Source organism: Bos mutus, chromosome X (assembly GCF_027580195.1).
Source record: "Bos mutus isolate GX-2022 chromosome X, NWIPB_WYAK_1.1, whole genome shotgun sequence".
Classification (NCBI taxonomy): Eukaryota; Metazoa; Chordata; class Mammalia; order Artiodactyla; family Bovidae; genus Bos; species Bos mutus.
In genome coordinates this window covers 21,153,360-21,170,590 of record NC_091646.1, presented here as the reverse complement: position 1 = coordinate 21,170,590, position 17,231 = coordinate 21,153,360, and the positions used below count along the sequence as shown (strand labels likewise).

Below are 17,231 nucleotides of genomic sequence, written 5' to 3'. Positions count from 1 at the left end.
TGAATGGAAATCTAATACCATGGAAATCATTTTCTGAGCAGCAAAGATAGTGACTAAAGCAGTGTAAGCTTCCCTGGTGGCTCAGATGGTAAAGCGTCTGCCTGCAATGCGGGAGAACCGGGTTCGACCCCTGGGTTGGGAAGAAGATCCTCTGGAGAAGGAAATGGCAACCCACTCCAGTACTGTTGCCTGGAAAATTCCATGGACGGAAGAGCCTGGTAGGCTACAGTCTATGGGGTCACAAAAGCAGTGTCACCCTAACTGCTCTCTACCCTTGACCTAGTCAGTGGAAGATTTTCTTCCTCTCACCCCCATTAAAAAATAAATCCAACAAGAAATAACTAGACTAAATTAGCTCCTGGGTAGAATCATTGTAATTGGCATTGTTAGAAATATTAAGACTATTATTGACTCTCATTATCTAATCTATTTATACTAAATGTCTCTTCAGTCTGGTGGTATTTAAATTTGTCAGTTTCCAAAATCTGCCAAATTCCCCACAGACTTCACACAAAGACATGGTATAACAGGATACTTCCACGGTCTATCATTCCTTTCTGTCAAGATGTGAATGGTCTTTAAGGACCTGCATGCTGCAATGAGCCAGAAATCTCTTCAGATCTTTTTCCCTTTGTTCTTTCCACCCTGTACCAAAAGAAGAAAAGACCTACGGTTTATGGCTTTGTAAATTCATTTAAATTAGCTTCAGCAGGAGTGAATAATTTACTATAGCAGTAAAAGGAAGAAAATATGTAGTTGCCTTTCTTAACCAGAGTAATTCATAATTTCAAAGAATACCCCTATTTGTAGAGAAATTATGCATACAGCATAGAAATGGTTTTGTTCCTAGAAGTAAAGCATTTGTTTTTTGGATAAAAGCCAATAAACCTGAAGAAACAATATAGAGAATGAATTTATAATATTTATAATAAGTGTAGCAGGTTCATGTTTGTTGATGTCTGGGAATATCAACTTTGAATTATTATATTAAAAATTTCTTACCCTTGGAAGGAAATAATGAGACATTTTGGGAATTTTTCATGTAGTGTACATAATGCATTTAAGTTATTTAAATTATTAAATTTGAGTGTGAAAATATAGGGAATATCTGCTTATTTAAAGAATATCTTTAGTTCTATTAATAATGCACATGATATTTAAGAACCATATTTATTGAGGTGTAATTGACATTCTGTTAGCTTCAGGTGTGCAATATTGATGCAATAGTTGTATATATGTGCAATAATGATGCGATATTTGTATATATTGCAAAATGATCATCACAATAAATCTACTTAATATCTGTCACTGTACATAGTTCCAGTTTTTTTCTTGTGATGAAAAAATTAAGATTTACTCTCTTAGTAACTTTCAAATATGCAATACAGTGTAGTTAACTATAATCATGCTGTACATTACATCCCCATGACTTATTTCTCTTATAACTGGAAGTCTGTATTTAAACCCCTTCAAACATTTCAACCCCTCCACCCCTCACCTCAGGCAACCACCAATCTGTTCTCTGTGTCTATGAGTTTGTTTTGTTGTTGTTTTAACATTCTCTATTTTAAAAAAATAAAGAGATATTCTAGCAACCAGTGACCATAGATTCATCCTTAGGTGAAAATTACTACAGTAGAATTACCAATACGTAAGAGGCCAGAAGGGCTTCCCTGGTGGCTCAGTGATAAAGAATCTGCCTGCCAGTGCATGAGATGCAGGTTTGATCCCTGGATTGGAAGGATCCCCTGCAGGAGGGCATGGCAACCCACTCCAGTATTTTTGCCTGGGAAACCCCTGAACAGAGGAGCATGGAGGGCTACAGTCCATGGGGTTGCAAAAGAATCAGACACGACTTGGCAACTAAACAACAAGAGGTCAGAGAAATATTTCACATAAATCAGAGTCAGTGTTTTAATATTATGCTATGTGGCTTCACAGATGAAAGATAAATATGTAACCTGAGAATTTATATCATTTTCTAGAAAATTACTATATATAATTTTGGTACACAATACCCCCCAAATCAAATAAACTCGAATGAAATAGTCATCTAATGTAGTTGAAACTAGAAATTTCTAGGGAATGGTATAATAGATGTGTGTTGCTTGATTTAGATCTTGGAATTTAGAACTGGAATAATGTAATATTTTCTTGGATTTTCTCTTGCAGATGACTTGTTTAAAGTTCACAAGCTTAAGCCAAATCTGAAGTGGCGACAGGCTTTTGACAGCTACTTAAAAACTCTGCCTCCATACTACTTATTAGTATGTATTTCTGTATATATATATGTATTAACTCTATCCATGATGATTCCTGTCACAAAAAAATGTCAATGAATCAAAAACTTCACCCCTGAAATAAGATTTTCTTTAATTTATAAATTTGAGTCGCCATTGTCTTTTCAAATTATGCCTAAGAGCCTGGAGATGTCAGGGCGGCACAAAAGAGAACTGCTTATTTTATTTCCTTTAACTGCCATGGTTATTGTTATAAAACACATCTATATTTCTCTTATAAAAATTAACTTTATGATATTATAATTTTGGAATTTAAGAAAAATGAATTGGATTCATGTATTATATTAGCCTCCCTTTTTAACTCTAGAAATTCGAAGTATGGGGTTTTCCTCTGGAAAAAACAAAACAAAACCTGACGACATTATATTTACTTATTGCTTGTTAAACGTGTCCTAGACACAGCATGAAACAGATGCACTGATTGAGGGGAATCCCAAAAAAGTAAAAAGTGACTTGGTGTCATTTGGATTTTTACAATTTGAGAAAAATATTCATAATGATTTTGAACTGGTCATATAATCTAAATCGAGATTATCAAAATCGTTTCAGAGGTGGATGTGGTCAACTGTAAGCCAAGTTTCTAGAGGTGAAAAGGTAGAATCTCAAGTGGTACCATTTGTGTCACTGGGAGGAGAAATTGGGGTGTGTTATTATTTACCATGGCAGGAACGGGGTGCACAATTAAATGTAATGTGAAATGATTTTATGACTTGGAAATTAAGACTGAAAGCAATTTGCCTGTTTGAATTTGCTGTTACTTGCTCTTCTTATCCCACTCTCTTCTGATTTTTTTGCTCTCTGCTCCTTACCTCTCTGCTATTTTCATTGCCACTTTTTAATGTTCCATGTTTGGTTTTATGTGCAGCACCTTGACTTCTAAGAAATGAATCATGTCCCTTTGCCCCTTATAACTGAACTTTGAGTATTTTAAGATTTATTCTATTCTTACTGTTGTGTATTTTGTTTCCTTATAGCCATTAAAGAAAGCACTAAGGATGATGGGAGCTCCAAATCTGATATCAGATAATTTAGATTGTGGACTTAGTTACAGTGTTATCTCTTACCTTAAAAAACTCAGCCAACAGGTAGTATTGGTAAAAACAAACAAACAAAAATCCTTTGCCCTCAGAAGTGCATTTCCTTATTCTTTAGTGTAACTGTAATTTTCAAATTAAATGTGTATATATTTCTACACTTTATGAATTAGTAGTAATGTGATTCTCTATGGCTTCTGGCTTCACCATTAAACTGCAGTTAAGGGTCTGTCAGTATCATTGGATGCTGTGCCATTTCTCCTTTTGCTTGCCAGTTTGTTTTACCCCAAGCTGGTTGATACTTTGTGGCCTAAGAGGGGCAGAGGCTTAATAGATTTATCTCATGGGTCACATTTTGTCTATCCTCAACCTAGTTTCTCCTCAAATCACATTGGGCTAGAGCATCCCCCGTTTTAGGTCAGCACACTGAGGCATGGTGTGATTAAATGACTTGCCTGAACTTCGTTTTTAGGCAATAAATATCAGCATGCTTTTTCTTGGAGAGGGGGAGATGAGACCAGTGTACCTCACACTGGAGGGTGGCAGGCCCTCCCTCTGTTCCTTTACACCCCCACCTCATTTACCATTATTCACCTTGTCCCTTGCCTGCCCCTCTCTATTAGTACCTCATCCTCCACTCACCCCTACTTATCATACTTCTCACCTCTACTTAGCCCATTCTTGCAAGGTGAAAATGCTTGAGAACTACTGAGTTAGAGCTTTACTGCCATACAAATGTGTTATGTTATATGACAAATTAATGCAGCAGCTTAACTTTGTTCTTATGCACAAATGTATTCCCAGGTAGGGACTAGTAGTAGCATTTGCAGTGACAATAATACTTCAAGTTGGATATGTTTCAAAGCTGGGCCTTTAGAAAACAGAGAGTAGTAAGTAAATAAGTGTCAGATTTCTGACACCAGAGAACATAGATGACTCTGCAGTTTGGGATGCTGACACACCTTGCTAGGAACTGGCAAAAACTTAAGTATAGTCTGGAGTTTACCAGCTCCTACCAGTCCAGTGTGCTTATACATGCAAAAGAGAGTAAAGCAAACCCAGATTTCTGATCTACCAAGCATCCCCTTAACTCCGTTCCTCTCTGCTAATAGATTTTTGTTGGTGGTGTTAATGTTTTGTTTTGGTTATTTATTGATTGATCTCTTGATTTATATTTTTTTATTTGATGTTTGCCTTAGGCCTTTAAGGCTGGGTCAGCAAGGTATGGCCAGAAGGAAGAATAGTGAACAGACTTGAAACTCATGCAAGTTCTGGGACCTTCTGGGACACATTGCTTGTATAGTTTTACAAATGGGCTTTTAGGACCCTTTGTGGAAACAGACTCTTCATTTGCTCTTATCCCCTATTTCATGACTAAATTTTTAAACAGATAATAAATATACCTCATTCTAATAATTAAAGAAAATTAATGAATATCTCCGACCAAATCACAAGAAATTCAGAATTAATTTGGGCTTATAAGACATTGGTGGAATTCTACCTTTTAGAAAAAAAAAGATCATTACTAATTTATACTAGCTCTAATTACTAATTTACTTACTAATTTAATAATTCTATGTCACCAGTGTTCTTTGAACCATCTCAGATGTATGTAAATCAGAAAATATGCCCAATATACTGCTATAATACACTCTCAAGCAATATTTATCAATAATGATATAATAGTATCTATTAAGAGAATTTTTTGTTGTGAATTATAAACTTGAGTACTATTATAAATTATTTACTTGTTAATATTTGTTAAATTAAGTATCACATTTTTGTGAGTGGTCTGATATTAGAAATAAACACTATAAGTTTTTTCAGATATAGTGCCAATCTATGTAATCTGAATTTCAGCACTAGTGCAATTTTATAAATGCAGACTTTTACCTTTTATAACTGGGTTCGAAATGAGTATGTTGACTTAGACTAAATTTTACAGTAACAAAATGTGATTTTAAATATCTATGAATATAATTCTTACCCACTGTTTTCATTCTTTCCATGATTCTGTCATAATTTTGACACTATAGAGAAGAGGAAAAAAATGTATTATTGGTCTTTCTAGCCCCCTCTGTTCTTTGTGGTAGTACAGAGAAGCACAGGAAAATGTTTAATTATCTGTTTTTCTGTGATTTGTAATTTAAATTTGTTCAGTGGGGTTCTTAAAGTATCATCTTTCTTAAGTAGTAAAAACAACAGTGATAATATAGCTCTTTTTATAACATACTATATACTTTCATTTTAGACCAAACTAGAGTCAGAACGAATACTAGCATCCGTGGGGAAGAAACCTCCCCAGGAAATTGGAATCAAAGTGAAAAATCATTCTGGAGGTGGTGTTTCCTTGACTCACAATAAAAACTTTAGAAAACTATTGAAAGAAATCATTGGGGATACCGCACCGAGACTGACAGAATTGAACACCAAAGAATTTGCCGGCTTCCAAGTAGGACTCTTAAACAAGGTAAATTGTGACATAAATAGCTTGTTGGGAGTGGTGGGGGGAAAATAAGGTCTGTGAAAGACAAAGGGGAGAAGGAATGGGAACAAACAAGGAGAGCTTTCAGATCCCTTGCAGAACCTTTGGTCCTATCCAAAATATCCATAAGACATGTGAAAGTGAAAGTGAAGTCGCTCAGTCGTGTCTGACTCTTTGAGACCCCATGGACTGTATCCTATCAGGCTCCTCCATCCATGGGATTTTCCAGGCAAGAGTGCTGGAGTGTATTGCCATTTCCTTCTCCAGGGGATCTTCCCGACCCAGGAATCGAACCTGGGTCCCCTGCATTGCAGGCATACACTTTACCGTCTGAGCCACCAGGGAAGCCCAAATGGAACATCAGAAGGGGGCACCCGGATGACATGTAGTCCACATGAAAAGGCCCTTGGAATCTGGTCCAATCATATTTGGTTCATGCCAAATGGACAGAACCAAGTATCAAGGACCTCTTGGTATGTACTACATGTCTTATGAACATTTTGGACAGCACCAAGTATAACCAAATATCAAGGATCCTTGGGGAGGACCAAATGTCTGCTAAACTTCAGATCACAGTGCTGAACTAACATTTGTGAGAGGATGGGGAAAGGAAGGAGGAATGGGTATAAAGAGCTTCAGGCATCAGTATAGCTTGTAGAAAGTCTTGGCCAGCCCAACAGGGAACCCTGGCACCACAAGATCCCATAGAGGAGGTCCATATTGGCAGAACTGGCCAGGCCTGAACATCCCCCGTCATTCTCAGTCACTGGCTGGGGGCAGTCTGGAAAGAGCACAGCCTCTGTCCCAGCGCTGCCCCAGATCCTGAAGGCACTGTGGCTGGAGGTGCTCAGATCACTATACCCCTTGTGGATCAGCCATTGCTTCCTGGACGGACATCCCATCAGCTCCTCTCCATGGCTGCCAGGGGAGGGCATCTAGATTATGAATAGTGGGCCTGCAAGGCTGCCACAGGCACAGATCTCAGGATCTGATGTTTTAAATGGTATACTTGAAAAAGGATGTACACAATGGCTTTAAAGCTACGTGGATGTAGTAGAATTCAGAACATGGCCAGCAAAGGCAAATTTTCCACTGCAAAATTGTACTGAAGTCAGTTATAATGAATATCCCTCTCTTTGCTAAGATTTTAAGAGGATTAGGAATTACATTTCTATATTAAAAGCCTCAGGAGTAACTGAAATTGTTTCATTTCAAATAGGATTTGAAACCTCAGACATATAGAAATGCTTATGATATTCCACGTAGAGATCTTTTAGACCAGTTAACCAGAATGCGATCCAATCTGCTGAAAACACACAAGTTTATTGTTGGACAAGATGAAGGTAAGTGAACAAAGAAGTACTTTTTGTTGATAAAATGTCAAGTCTGACTAACATGAAGGTGTTTATTGCATAAAGCATACATTATTTTGTAGTACTTTAATATTTATAATACCTATTTTCTCTAAATCCCTTCATCTACTAGCACAAGTTTATTGTTCTTGGGTTTAAGGGGAACTGGGCATTAATTGGCATGTATATTACACTACACATGCTTTAGCTCTTGTAAGTCTCAAAACAACCCCATGAGACAGATACTGTTTTTATGCCCATTTTTATGGACATTGGAACTCAGAATGAGCGTTTTAATAGCTTCCCCAGTTCTAGTGAGCTGGAAAGCAGCAGAAACTAGGTCTATCAGAATTCGGAAATTGTACACCCTGACACTGTACCACCTAGCCTGCTCTGATAAGTTCAATCCAGATTCCTCCTTTACAGGAAAAGAATGAACCTGATACTGTCGAGGATAATTGATGGTGATGTACAATTACCCTTGATTCCATTTTGTTCATTTTAAACAGTGTCATTTGTCCATTAAAATGAGCAAATCTTAGCCTGGCCAACCTCCTGAAATTATGTCAGTATTTTTTTTTGAGGTGGGGGGTAAGATCTTTTTTTGGGGGGGTGCTTAGAAAGCCTGTAGATCTAATCAAGTTTTCCAAAAGGGTATGGCCCACTAACCAAGATTCTTTAGATGATAAGAGAAAGCCAGAGAGCCTAGGCTCTTCAAAACACAAAATTTTGGGTTTTGAGTTGGGATGTGGTATAGGGAATGTCAGCCCATTCTCAAACCTGTGATGAAGAGTGAGGGAGTTGTTCTTGGTCTAGGGATTTGAGCTTGTAGGCCGTGGTGATGTTAGACTGAGTGATGAATGGGATGAAGAGAGATGATTTTAGATCCTAGAATGCTAGATTCAAGATTTTAGCCTATCGGTTGCTGAGATATGCAATGCTAAACCAGACTATGATCATGTCCTCTCAGAAGAACCACACACACTTCAACTATAGAACATGTATAGAGCATCTGTTTGTCTTCTGGTGATTTTGCAGATTCTCTTCATAGTGTTCCAGTCGCACAAATGGGTAACTATCAAGAATATCTAAAGACATTGGCTTCTCCACTTCGAGAGATTGATCCAGATCAACCAAAAAGACTACATACTTTTGGCAATCCATTTAAACAAGATAAGAAGGTGGGATACCCAGTTCTATGTCTGCATAAATCATGATATTCTTGGAATAACTCCTTCCTTTTTGGCAAGGTGTATATAAGTCAGAGGCCTTCTGTTTGTTTAAAAGATAAAATATGTCTCCAGGGCTCTTTGTGAATGGAAAGTGGGAGCCTCCTGATGGAAGAGTATGTTGGTTAAAAAATGGTAGCTGGCATTTACTGCATATGTAGTAGGAGCTGATGTTTTAAATGATAACATTGAATGCACACAACCATTCTGCAGATGAGTATAACTGTCTGCCCTATAATATGAAGAAATCAGAGCTCACTGTGGTCAAATGATTCACCCTGAGTGACATAGCCAGTTAGAGCCAAGATTTGAACCTCCATCTTTCCAGCTCCAGAGTCTGTATTTACTCCCAGCTCCACACACTAATTCCTTCAATATTGAAATCACCATTTATTTCCTTTGTTTACATTATTCAGATCTTTAGTGCTCTATCTAGATAGTTATTAAGTGTTCTTCTTGAAATATGAAGTACTAAGTGATGTTGCTCTATTGGCTTGTCCTACAAGAGATATAAACATGAGATGTGTGTGCACACACATGTGTGTGTGTGTATGTATCACTGTGTGTGTATGTGAGAGATATGCTGACTTGATGATATAAGCGTGAAGACAAATAAGAATTATATCTGCAATCATGGAAGAAACCATTGTTACAAAGGTGCAGAGCATGCAATAATGTCTTCTGGAACAAAACTGGACCAAAAGTGTTCTACTTTACCTGAATCCTCAGTTAACTAGAGTTCTTAATCTTCTGTGTCTTGGTTTTTGTCACTGGTAGCACTGGCGATAACTATGACATCTAACTAATAGAGCTCTGTGGAGAATTGTACATCAGTTAGAACATTACCTGACATGTGGTACATGCTCAGTGAATATGTTTTCCTCTTTCTGTACTGTTTTGCTATGGGGAATACTTTGGAAAAGTCATTTATCGTGGTTTTATTCAAATAATGGGAGTGCATCTTCCTAGGTTATCCTTGGATGAAAACAGCTTTTAGTTAACCTTCTGTACTGCTGTCTCTCATCTTTTATTCCCAGGGGTAAAAAGCCCCCTCCTTCATTTGTATCCAGCACCAAGGTGAATATATATAAATCTCTGTGAGGTTGCTACTGAGGGAATGACATTTTCCATCTACCTATCTGTCACCATTTACATGCAGCATTCTGTATAGTGATTATCAATATTTCTTAAGGATGCATTTAAATCACACAAAAGGGAATGATTTCCTTACCAAGGGTTGATGCAAAATGGTTTGTAGCTTCTTCAGAAGGGTAACTGTGGGTTAATTTCCATTTTGGTTGATGAGAGTTTCTTATTCCCCAGGCTTTCAGGTTAATCATGATTGTGTTATGTTTGACCGTAAAACAAGTTTCCTCCTTGTTCCACTTAGACTGGATTAAAATTGAGTAGTGTTTTCTGAAAAGTCTATGTGAGGCATGGCAAATCTTTGGCCCATGATTAAGATCTATATTGTTGACATAATGCATGATCATATATGCATGTGAAGAGTGTGTGCAGTGTTCTCTTTAATGGAATATGTTCATTGATGTTTTCTAGGGAATGATGATCGATGAAGCAGATGAGTTTGTAGCAGGGCCGCAAAAGAAAGTGAAACGTCCTGGAGAAGTCAACAGTGCTTTGTCATCTAAGAGAAGGCGGAGTATGTCCCTGCTGTTGAGGAAACCACAAACACCACCTACTGTAACTAACCATGTGGGCGGAAAGGGACCACCCTCAGCCTCGTGGTTCCCATCTTATTCAAACCTCATAAAACCCACCCTTGTATATACAGGTATAGAGTAGTGGTTGTGATTTCCTTATGGCCCCTAGAGGACTAAGACACTAAACAATTTTCTTTTATATTCATTTCTTTTGTATTCAGTTTTTGTTCATTAAGTAAGCCATTATTTTTAATCATCCATGTGGTAGGTACAAAGCACCCTGTGAGAGGAGAGACCTTGTTTCAAGGATCTCCATCTATATGAGGGGAGGAAGATCCCTACTTACATAGTAGTTAACACAAGATGGAGAAATGTTGGAAGATGTGCCTGTTGACTTTGTCAAGTCAAGGCTGAAGAAGGTGCATCAATTTGGAGTTGCTGCAGAAGTCAGTAGGAGCAAATGGGCTCAGTATGGCTGGGTCTGCACTGGGTCAGTAAAGGCTGGTGCTGTCTGTGTGCTCATCTCCTCTCCTTACTCCAGCCCAGCGCAGTCTGGCCCAGCCTCCTCCACTCCACTGGATGGTGCCAAGTATAAATCCCACACCCCACCATTCTTCTCCATTCCTCTGATCTATGCTGCCATCGTGTCACCAAGATACTCCAATAGTTTATTTTTCTACTTTCCAACCTTCTCATCTAACTCATTTTCTGACCTGCAGCCAGAGTGATCATATCAACATAGAAATCAGATCACACCACATCCATGCTGAAAATGCCTCATTACCTTTCCTAGGCACTCAGAGCACAATATGAGCTCCTGACTCTGGTCCACTGGCTCTGCACGACCTGGGCCCACCATCCTCTCCTAACATGTGTCCTCTGCATGGGCACAGGCCGGCTCTCCCTCCTCCTCCAGCCTCTGCCCAAAGGACACCTGCTCAGAAGGGATCTGCCTGACCTTGTGATCCACTGGGGCTCCCCCTCCTGCTCTCTGTCCCCTCCCTGCTTGCTTCTCCCCAAACACGAATATGAACTGTAATTGTTTTGTTGGATCATAGTACACTTCCTGCCTGGCCTTCCCATGAGCACGGACATTCCATTAGGGTGGGGATTGTTTCTATGTGTGCTGTTGGAGGCTGCCCCCAGCTCCTGGCATGGTGCCCAGCACAGAGGACGATGAGTCAATGGAGGAGAGGTGTCAGACCTGGAGGAAAAAGAAATTCACTTTTCTGAGACAGAAAAGATGAATGAGGAGAATCATGTACTGGCAGAGAATTGGGGTGATGAAGTACATATAGAGCTTTCAGATCTAGTGGTCACCACCTCTGTTTCCTCAGAACTTTTAAGGAAGAGAGGATGGAGTTTGAGGGGGGGGGGGCACACGTAGTCTGGTGTCAAGCTCAGTAGAGCATGGCATTTCATATAATGAAATAAAATTTCATTTCATTTCATATAAATGACAGAAACCATGACATCATGTGAGACTTGCTGCTTTTCAGCTTGGAAAGCACAAGCTGCAGCTAAGCCCTCAGTGCCAGGGATCTGAGACTGTTTATTAGTTGTTCTGTCTTGTTTCCATATATATTCTTGGTGCCATGGAGATTACCTTCCTGAGCTCAACTTGAGGGGTCTTGAGCTCCCTCTGGTACATCCTCTTGCTTTATGAAACCATTTCCTCAAAACTGAGGAGCCCCATGATATCCCTTTGGGGTTACTATAACACACCTACCCCACAGCTCAACTTCTCATTTTGGTTTCCAGGTGTTACTGTCACTCACGATGTTCATGAGGAGAAGATGGAAAATGGTCAAATCTCACCTGATGGCTTCTTGTCAAAATCTGCTTCACCAGAGCTTATGAATATGGCAGGAGATGGTATCCCACCTGACCAAGTGGATTCTCTATCTGACGATTTCACTAGTCTCAGGGAAGATGGCCCGATGCACAAACCTGGGAGTAATGCACTTCCAGGAGAAACCAAGAACTGCAGCGTCTCTGTGGATGATCAGAAAGTCTCAGTAACATCTGCTTTGGAGACTGTGCCAAGTACATTGCAGATAACTCCTGCTATGGCACAAGGAATCAATGCTGATATAAAGCACCAGTTAATGAAGGAAGTTCGAAAATTTGGACGAAGTAAGTAGTAGAAGAACATCTATCAGTAATATAATGGGGAGATCCCTTTCATTTTAAGATTCAAAATAGATTCAGGATAACTCTTAAGGTGCATTTTTGGGAAATATTGGACTTTCACATAATTGAAAATGATTCCTCTTGTTTTACCTAAACAACTCAACACACCTTTCTGGTTTTCCCCCCTTACTTATTGTAATAATCTCCTTTTGCTGCTGTAACAAGTTATCACAAATTTTGTAGCTCAAAACTGAATTTTCTTAGAGTTGTGGAAGTGAGATTTGAACTTCTTTTCATTGGGCTAACATGAAGGTGTTGGCAGGCTAGCATTCCTTCTGAATGCTCAGGGGGAGTCTGTTTCCTTACCTCTTCCAGCTTCCACAGGCTGCCTGTGTTCCTTGACTCATGGCCTCTTCCTCCATCTTAAACCAGCAATGTAGCCCCTTCTTAAGCCAGCAATGTAGCTCCTCTCTAACCTCTGCCCCCACCCTTACATCTTTTCTCCCCGACCAGCTCTACTGCCTCCGTTTCCTAAGGATATTTGTGATTATATTGGGCCTCCATGTATAAACCTGGATAATCTCCCCAGCTCCAGATCCGTAACTTAATCCCATCTACAAAGTAGAGTCTCTTTTGCAAGATAAGGTAATATGTTGACAGTTTCTGAGAATTAGGACATGGACAACTTGAGGGGTGGGGCATCATTCAGCTGACCACATTTGATTAGTGTTTACAGGTTTCCCTAGCAGATAGTGCAGATGTCTTGATGATTGTTGAGGATGTATAAATATTGCATTTTATTTTTCATCCACATTTTTAACAATAATAATATTTTTAATATCTTCAGAGTATGAGAGAATTTTCACTTTGCTTGAAGGAGTACAAGGACCTCTTGCAGTCAAGAAACAATTTGTTGAATTTACCATCAAGGAAGCTGCAAGGTGGGTGTGAAGAGGAACTCTTCATTGTGTTTTTTGTTTATTTAATTATTTTTGGTTACGCGGGGTCTTCTTTCTGTGCTCAGGCTTTCTCTAGTTGCGGCACACAGGCTTGTCATTTCAGTAGCTTCTCTTGTTGTGGAGCACGGGCTCTAGGGTGTGCAGGCTTCAGCAGTTGCGGCATCTGGGTTCAGTAGTTGCAGCTCCTGGGCTCTAGAGCACAGGCTCAGTAGTTTGGGTGTGTGGGCGTAGTTGCCCTGAGGCATGTGGAATCTTAGTTCTTGGACCAGGGATCAAACCTGTGTCCCCTGCACTGCAGAGCAGATTCCACTAGACAACCAGGGAAGTCACTTGCGTGTTTCTGTGAGCGTAAGGACCCAATGTAAGACAGGCAGAGGGATTGAGCCTGCCTTTCTTTTGTAAGCCCTGGCCTTCATGCATAGTTACAGCTATCTCCAGAGGCATTTAGATTGCTATTATCCGAGTCCAACTCATTCACCCAAGTCTATGGGAGCTTTCTGGACTCTTCACAGTCTGAGGCGGGCTTGGGCTCTCAGTTGGTACTCTTGGTATTAGCTAAGCCCCATCTTTACATGAAGATACATTTTCTATTTCCCATGTAGATTGTCAGTTCCACCTGGTACCCCACACAGTGCTTTAAGGACCTTTTGGTTAATAAAATTCCTCTTTCTTTTTTAGGTTCAAAAGACGAGTCTTAATTCAGTACCTTGAGAAGGTACTAGAAAAAATAGAATCCTATCACCTTCTCAACAATGTTAATCACATCAACAGCAGATCATGATATTACCGCAGAGACCAAGAAGGAGAAAAGAACAAGTTCTCTGTGTTGTAGGACAGAGCGGGATATTGTTGAACATCCCAGGATGTTTTACTCAAGGGAACTGGCTTCCAGAGGTTAAGAAAAAGCAATGACAGCTTTCATTTTCTGACTCTCTGGCAGTAAAAGCTGGCTTTGCCCTGTTTTCTTTGAAAGTACTAACTAGTTGTTTTTTTTTTTTTTTTGTTACTTTTCCCAATTGAGGAAGGTGATATGATTAATCCAGCAGGTTAAGTTCAGTGAACACACACAAGTGACAAGGGTTCACTCTTGAGTTCGGTCATCCTGGGCATGTCCAGAGTGACTAGGGGCCACCTGCAGGCAGAGCACTACCTGATGCTCTTACTATGTCATTTAGAAAGAAGAGGGGTTCAGAGTCCACCTGCTAATTGTGTGTGTTCTGAACGAAGTTTTCAACAATTCCTAGTTGTGCCTTTAAAACCATGCAATATTCAGGACAGTTTGGATCAAAGAGTGAGAAAGCTGCTATTTGGGTAACTTATTTCTCCATGGGAGGGGGCAGGGAGAGTCACCAAATGATCTACCTCCAACTGTCTTCTATTTTGTCTAGAGACATTACAAAGTACGCCTGAGGCCACCCCCACCCCTGACGTTTGTTCTTGCATGTGATGCCAGAAAGGCTTCAGGTGGACTTGTGCATTCTGTGCTTCAGAAGCACTAAAAAAAAATAATGTAGATATTTCCTTTAATGTTTATACAAAAGTTTTTATGGAGCAGTATTGTTATGTTTGTATTTGCAGAAATTTAAGTGTACAAAGAGATTTTGACTTTTCATATATAAAATAAATCATTTTATTGATTTTTCACAAGGTCATTGACGCTTGAGAAATTTCTAGTTTTGTCTTTCTTCTGATTTGTAACTCCTTTCATAAAAAAATGCCCACTGTAATTAAGATGTTAGCAGAATGATGTAAACTTCAAAATGTCACTCACCGAACTGATACTGGTGAAACTGGTGGAGTGGGGTACTCCAGAAACACCGAAAACACTGGGGAAAATGATTGGAATCAAGTTTACTGGGACTCTGGAAGATAGAGGTTTACAGCAACCAAGTGAATGTTGAGTCAGAAGAAGACCCATTGAAATGTGATAGGAGAATCTGGTAGCATTTTAACTTATTCTTGCCTCATTCTCCTCCCCAGTATAACAGTGGTCTTGAAGATGTCAGCCTGCATTCCAACTGAGGGTTCCTGGCTCAAGAGGGAGGAGGATAGACCTTATTCCCAAGGAATTGTGTTTGTTTAAACCTGTCCAAAGGCCTCCCTGAAGGACTGACCAATGGGATTGATTGCTTTTCTTTTGTCTAACTCTAAACTCTCTTATAAGGACTTCCTTGGCAGTCCAGTGGTTAAGACTGTACTTCCACTGCAAGGAACACAGGTTTGATTCCTGATGCAGGAACTAAGATCCCTCATGCCATGTGGTACAGCCAAAAAAAAATTTTTTTTTAACTTTAAAAATAAACTGTTATAGTAGAGAAGCAGCTATGTGAAGGTTGTTCCTCAAAAACATTGAAAGGCAAGTAAGGGGCTTCCCTGATGGTCCAGTGGTTAGGAATCCACCAGCTAATGCAGGGGACAAGGATTCAGTCCCCGGTACAGGAGAAGTCCACATGCCACAGAGCAGCTAAATCCGTGTGCCACAACTACTGAGCCAGCACTCTAGAGCCCAGGAGCCACAACCACTGAAGCCCGAGTACCTAGAGCACATGCTCCTAAAAAAAAAAAAAAAAAGAAAAAAGGCAAGTGAATAAGCTCCTGATGCTTATGGCAAGTAAAGTGTTAGTTCCTCAGTCATGATGGTGGTTTTTGTTCAGCTGCTAAGTCTTGTCCAACTCTTTGCGACCCCATGACCTCCAGCATGCCAGGCTGCTTTGTCCTTCACTATCTCCCAGAGTTTGCTCAAACTCATGTCCACTGAGTTGGTGATGCCATCCAACCATCTCATCCTCTGTCGTCCCCTTCTCTTCCTGCACTCAATCTTTCCCAACATCAGGGGCTTTTCCAAGGAGTCAGCTCTTCACATCAGGTGGCCAAAGTATTGGAGCTTCAACTTCAGCATCAGACCTTCCAAGAATATTCAGGGTTGATTTCCTTCAGGACTGACTGGTTTGATCTCCTTGCAGTCCTAGGGACTCTCTAGAGGTCTTCTTCAGCACCACAATTAGAAAGCACCAATTCTTCAGCACTTAGCCTTCTTTATGGTCCAACTCTCACATCGGTACATGACTACTGGAAAAACCATAGCTTTGACAATATGGATCTATGTCAATAAAGTGATGCCTCTGCTTTTTAATATGCTGTCTGAGTTTGTCATAGCTTTTCTTCCCACCTGGCACTAGTGGTAAAGAATCTGCCTGCCAGTGCAGGAGATGCAAGAGACACAGGTTCGAGCCCTGGGTTGGGAAGATCCACTGGCGTAGGAAATGGTAACCCACTCCAGTATTCTTGCCTGGAAAATTCCATGGACAGAGGAGCCTGGCAGGCTACAGTTCATGGAGTCACAAAGAATTGGACATGACTGAGCACATACACATCTTAGATTTCATATATATAAGTTAATATGTGATATTTGTTTATCTCTTTCTGACTTGCTTCACTCTATATAATAAGCTCGAGGTTCATTCACCTCATTAGAACTGACTCGAATGTGTTCCTTTATATGGCTAATATTCCATTGTATATATGTACCACAGCTTCTTTATCCATTCATCTGTCGATGGGCATCTAATTTGCTAACATGTCCTAGCTATTGCAAATAGTGCTGGAGTGAACATTGGTGTACATGTGTCTTTTTCAATTATGATTTTCTCAGGGTATATGCCCAGTAGTGGAGTCATTGGGTCTTATGGTAGTTTTATTCCTAGTTTTTTAAGGAATCTCCACACTGTCCTCTATAGTGGCTGTATCAATTTACATTCCCATCAACAGTGCAAGAGGATTCCCTTTTCTCCACATCCTCTCCAGCATTTATTGTTTGTAGACTTTTTGATGATAGCCATTCTGACTGGTGTGAGGTGATATCTCATTGTAGTTTTGATTTGCATTTCTTTAATAATGAGTGATATTGAGCATCTTTTCATGTGTTTATTAGTCATCTGTATGTCTTCTTTGGAGATATGTCTTTTTAGGTCTTCTGCCCACTTTTTGATTGGGTTGTTTGTTTTTCTGGTATTGAGTTACATGAGCTGCTTGTATATTTTGAAGACTAATCCTTTGTCAGCTGTTTCATTTGTTTTCA

The 17,231-nt window shown here is 39.7% G+C and overlaps 1 protein-coding gene across 5 annotated transcripts in view; it reads left to right on the top strand.

Moving 5' to 3' along the window:
* INTS6L (integrator complex subunit 6 like) overlaps positions 1 to 16,505 on the top strand; it is a 58,755-nt gene extending 42,250 nt beyond the window's left edge. The window contains exons 10-18 of one of the 5 annotated variants that reach the window (XM_070365482.1): positions 2,173 to 2,267; positions 3,275 to 3,385; positions 5,586 to 5,804; positions 7,039 to 7,162; positions 8,210 to 8,352; positions 9,958 to 10,192; positions 11,823 to 12,197; positions 13,042 to 13,135; positions 13,832 to 16,505. In XM_070365482.1, the coding sequence (XP_070221583.1) occupies positions 2,173 to 2,267; positions 3,275 to 3,385; positions 5,586 to 5,804; positions 7,039 to 7,162; positions 8,210 to 8,352; positions 9,958 to 10,192; positions 11,823 to 12,197; positions 13,042 to 13,135; positions 13,832 to 13,934 (1,499 nt within the window). In that variant the 3' untranslated portion in view covers positions 13,935 to 16,505. Of the gene's footprint in view, positions 1 to 2,172; positions 2,268 to 3,274; positions 3,386 to 5,585; positions 5,805 to 7,038; positions 7,163 to 8,209; positions 8,353 to 9,957; positions 10,193 to 11,822; positions 12,198 to 13,041; positions 13,136 to 13,831 lie in introns of those variants that run through there. The other 4 variants (XM_070365483.1, XM_005904054.3, XM_070365484.1 and 1 more) reach the window with 4 other exon arrangements.
* Positions 16,506 to 17,231: the final 726 nt, after the last annotated feature.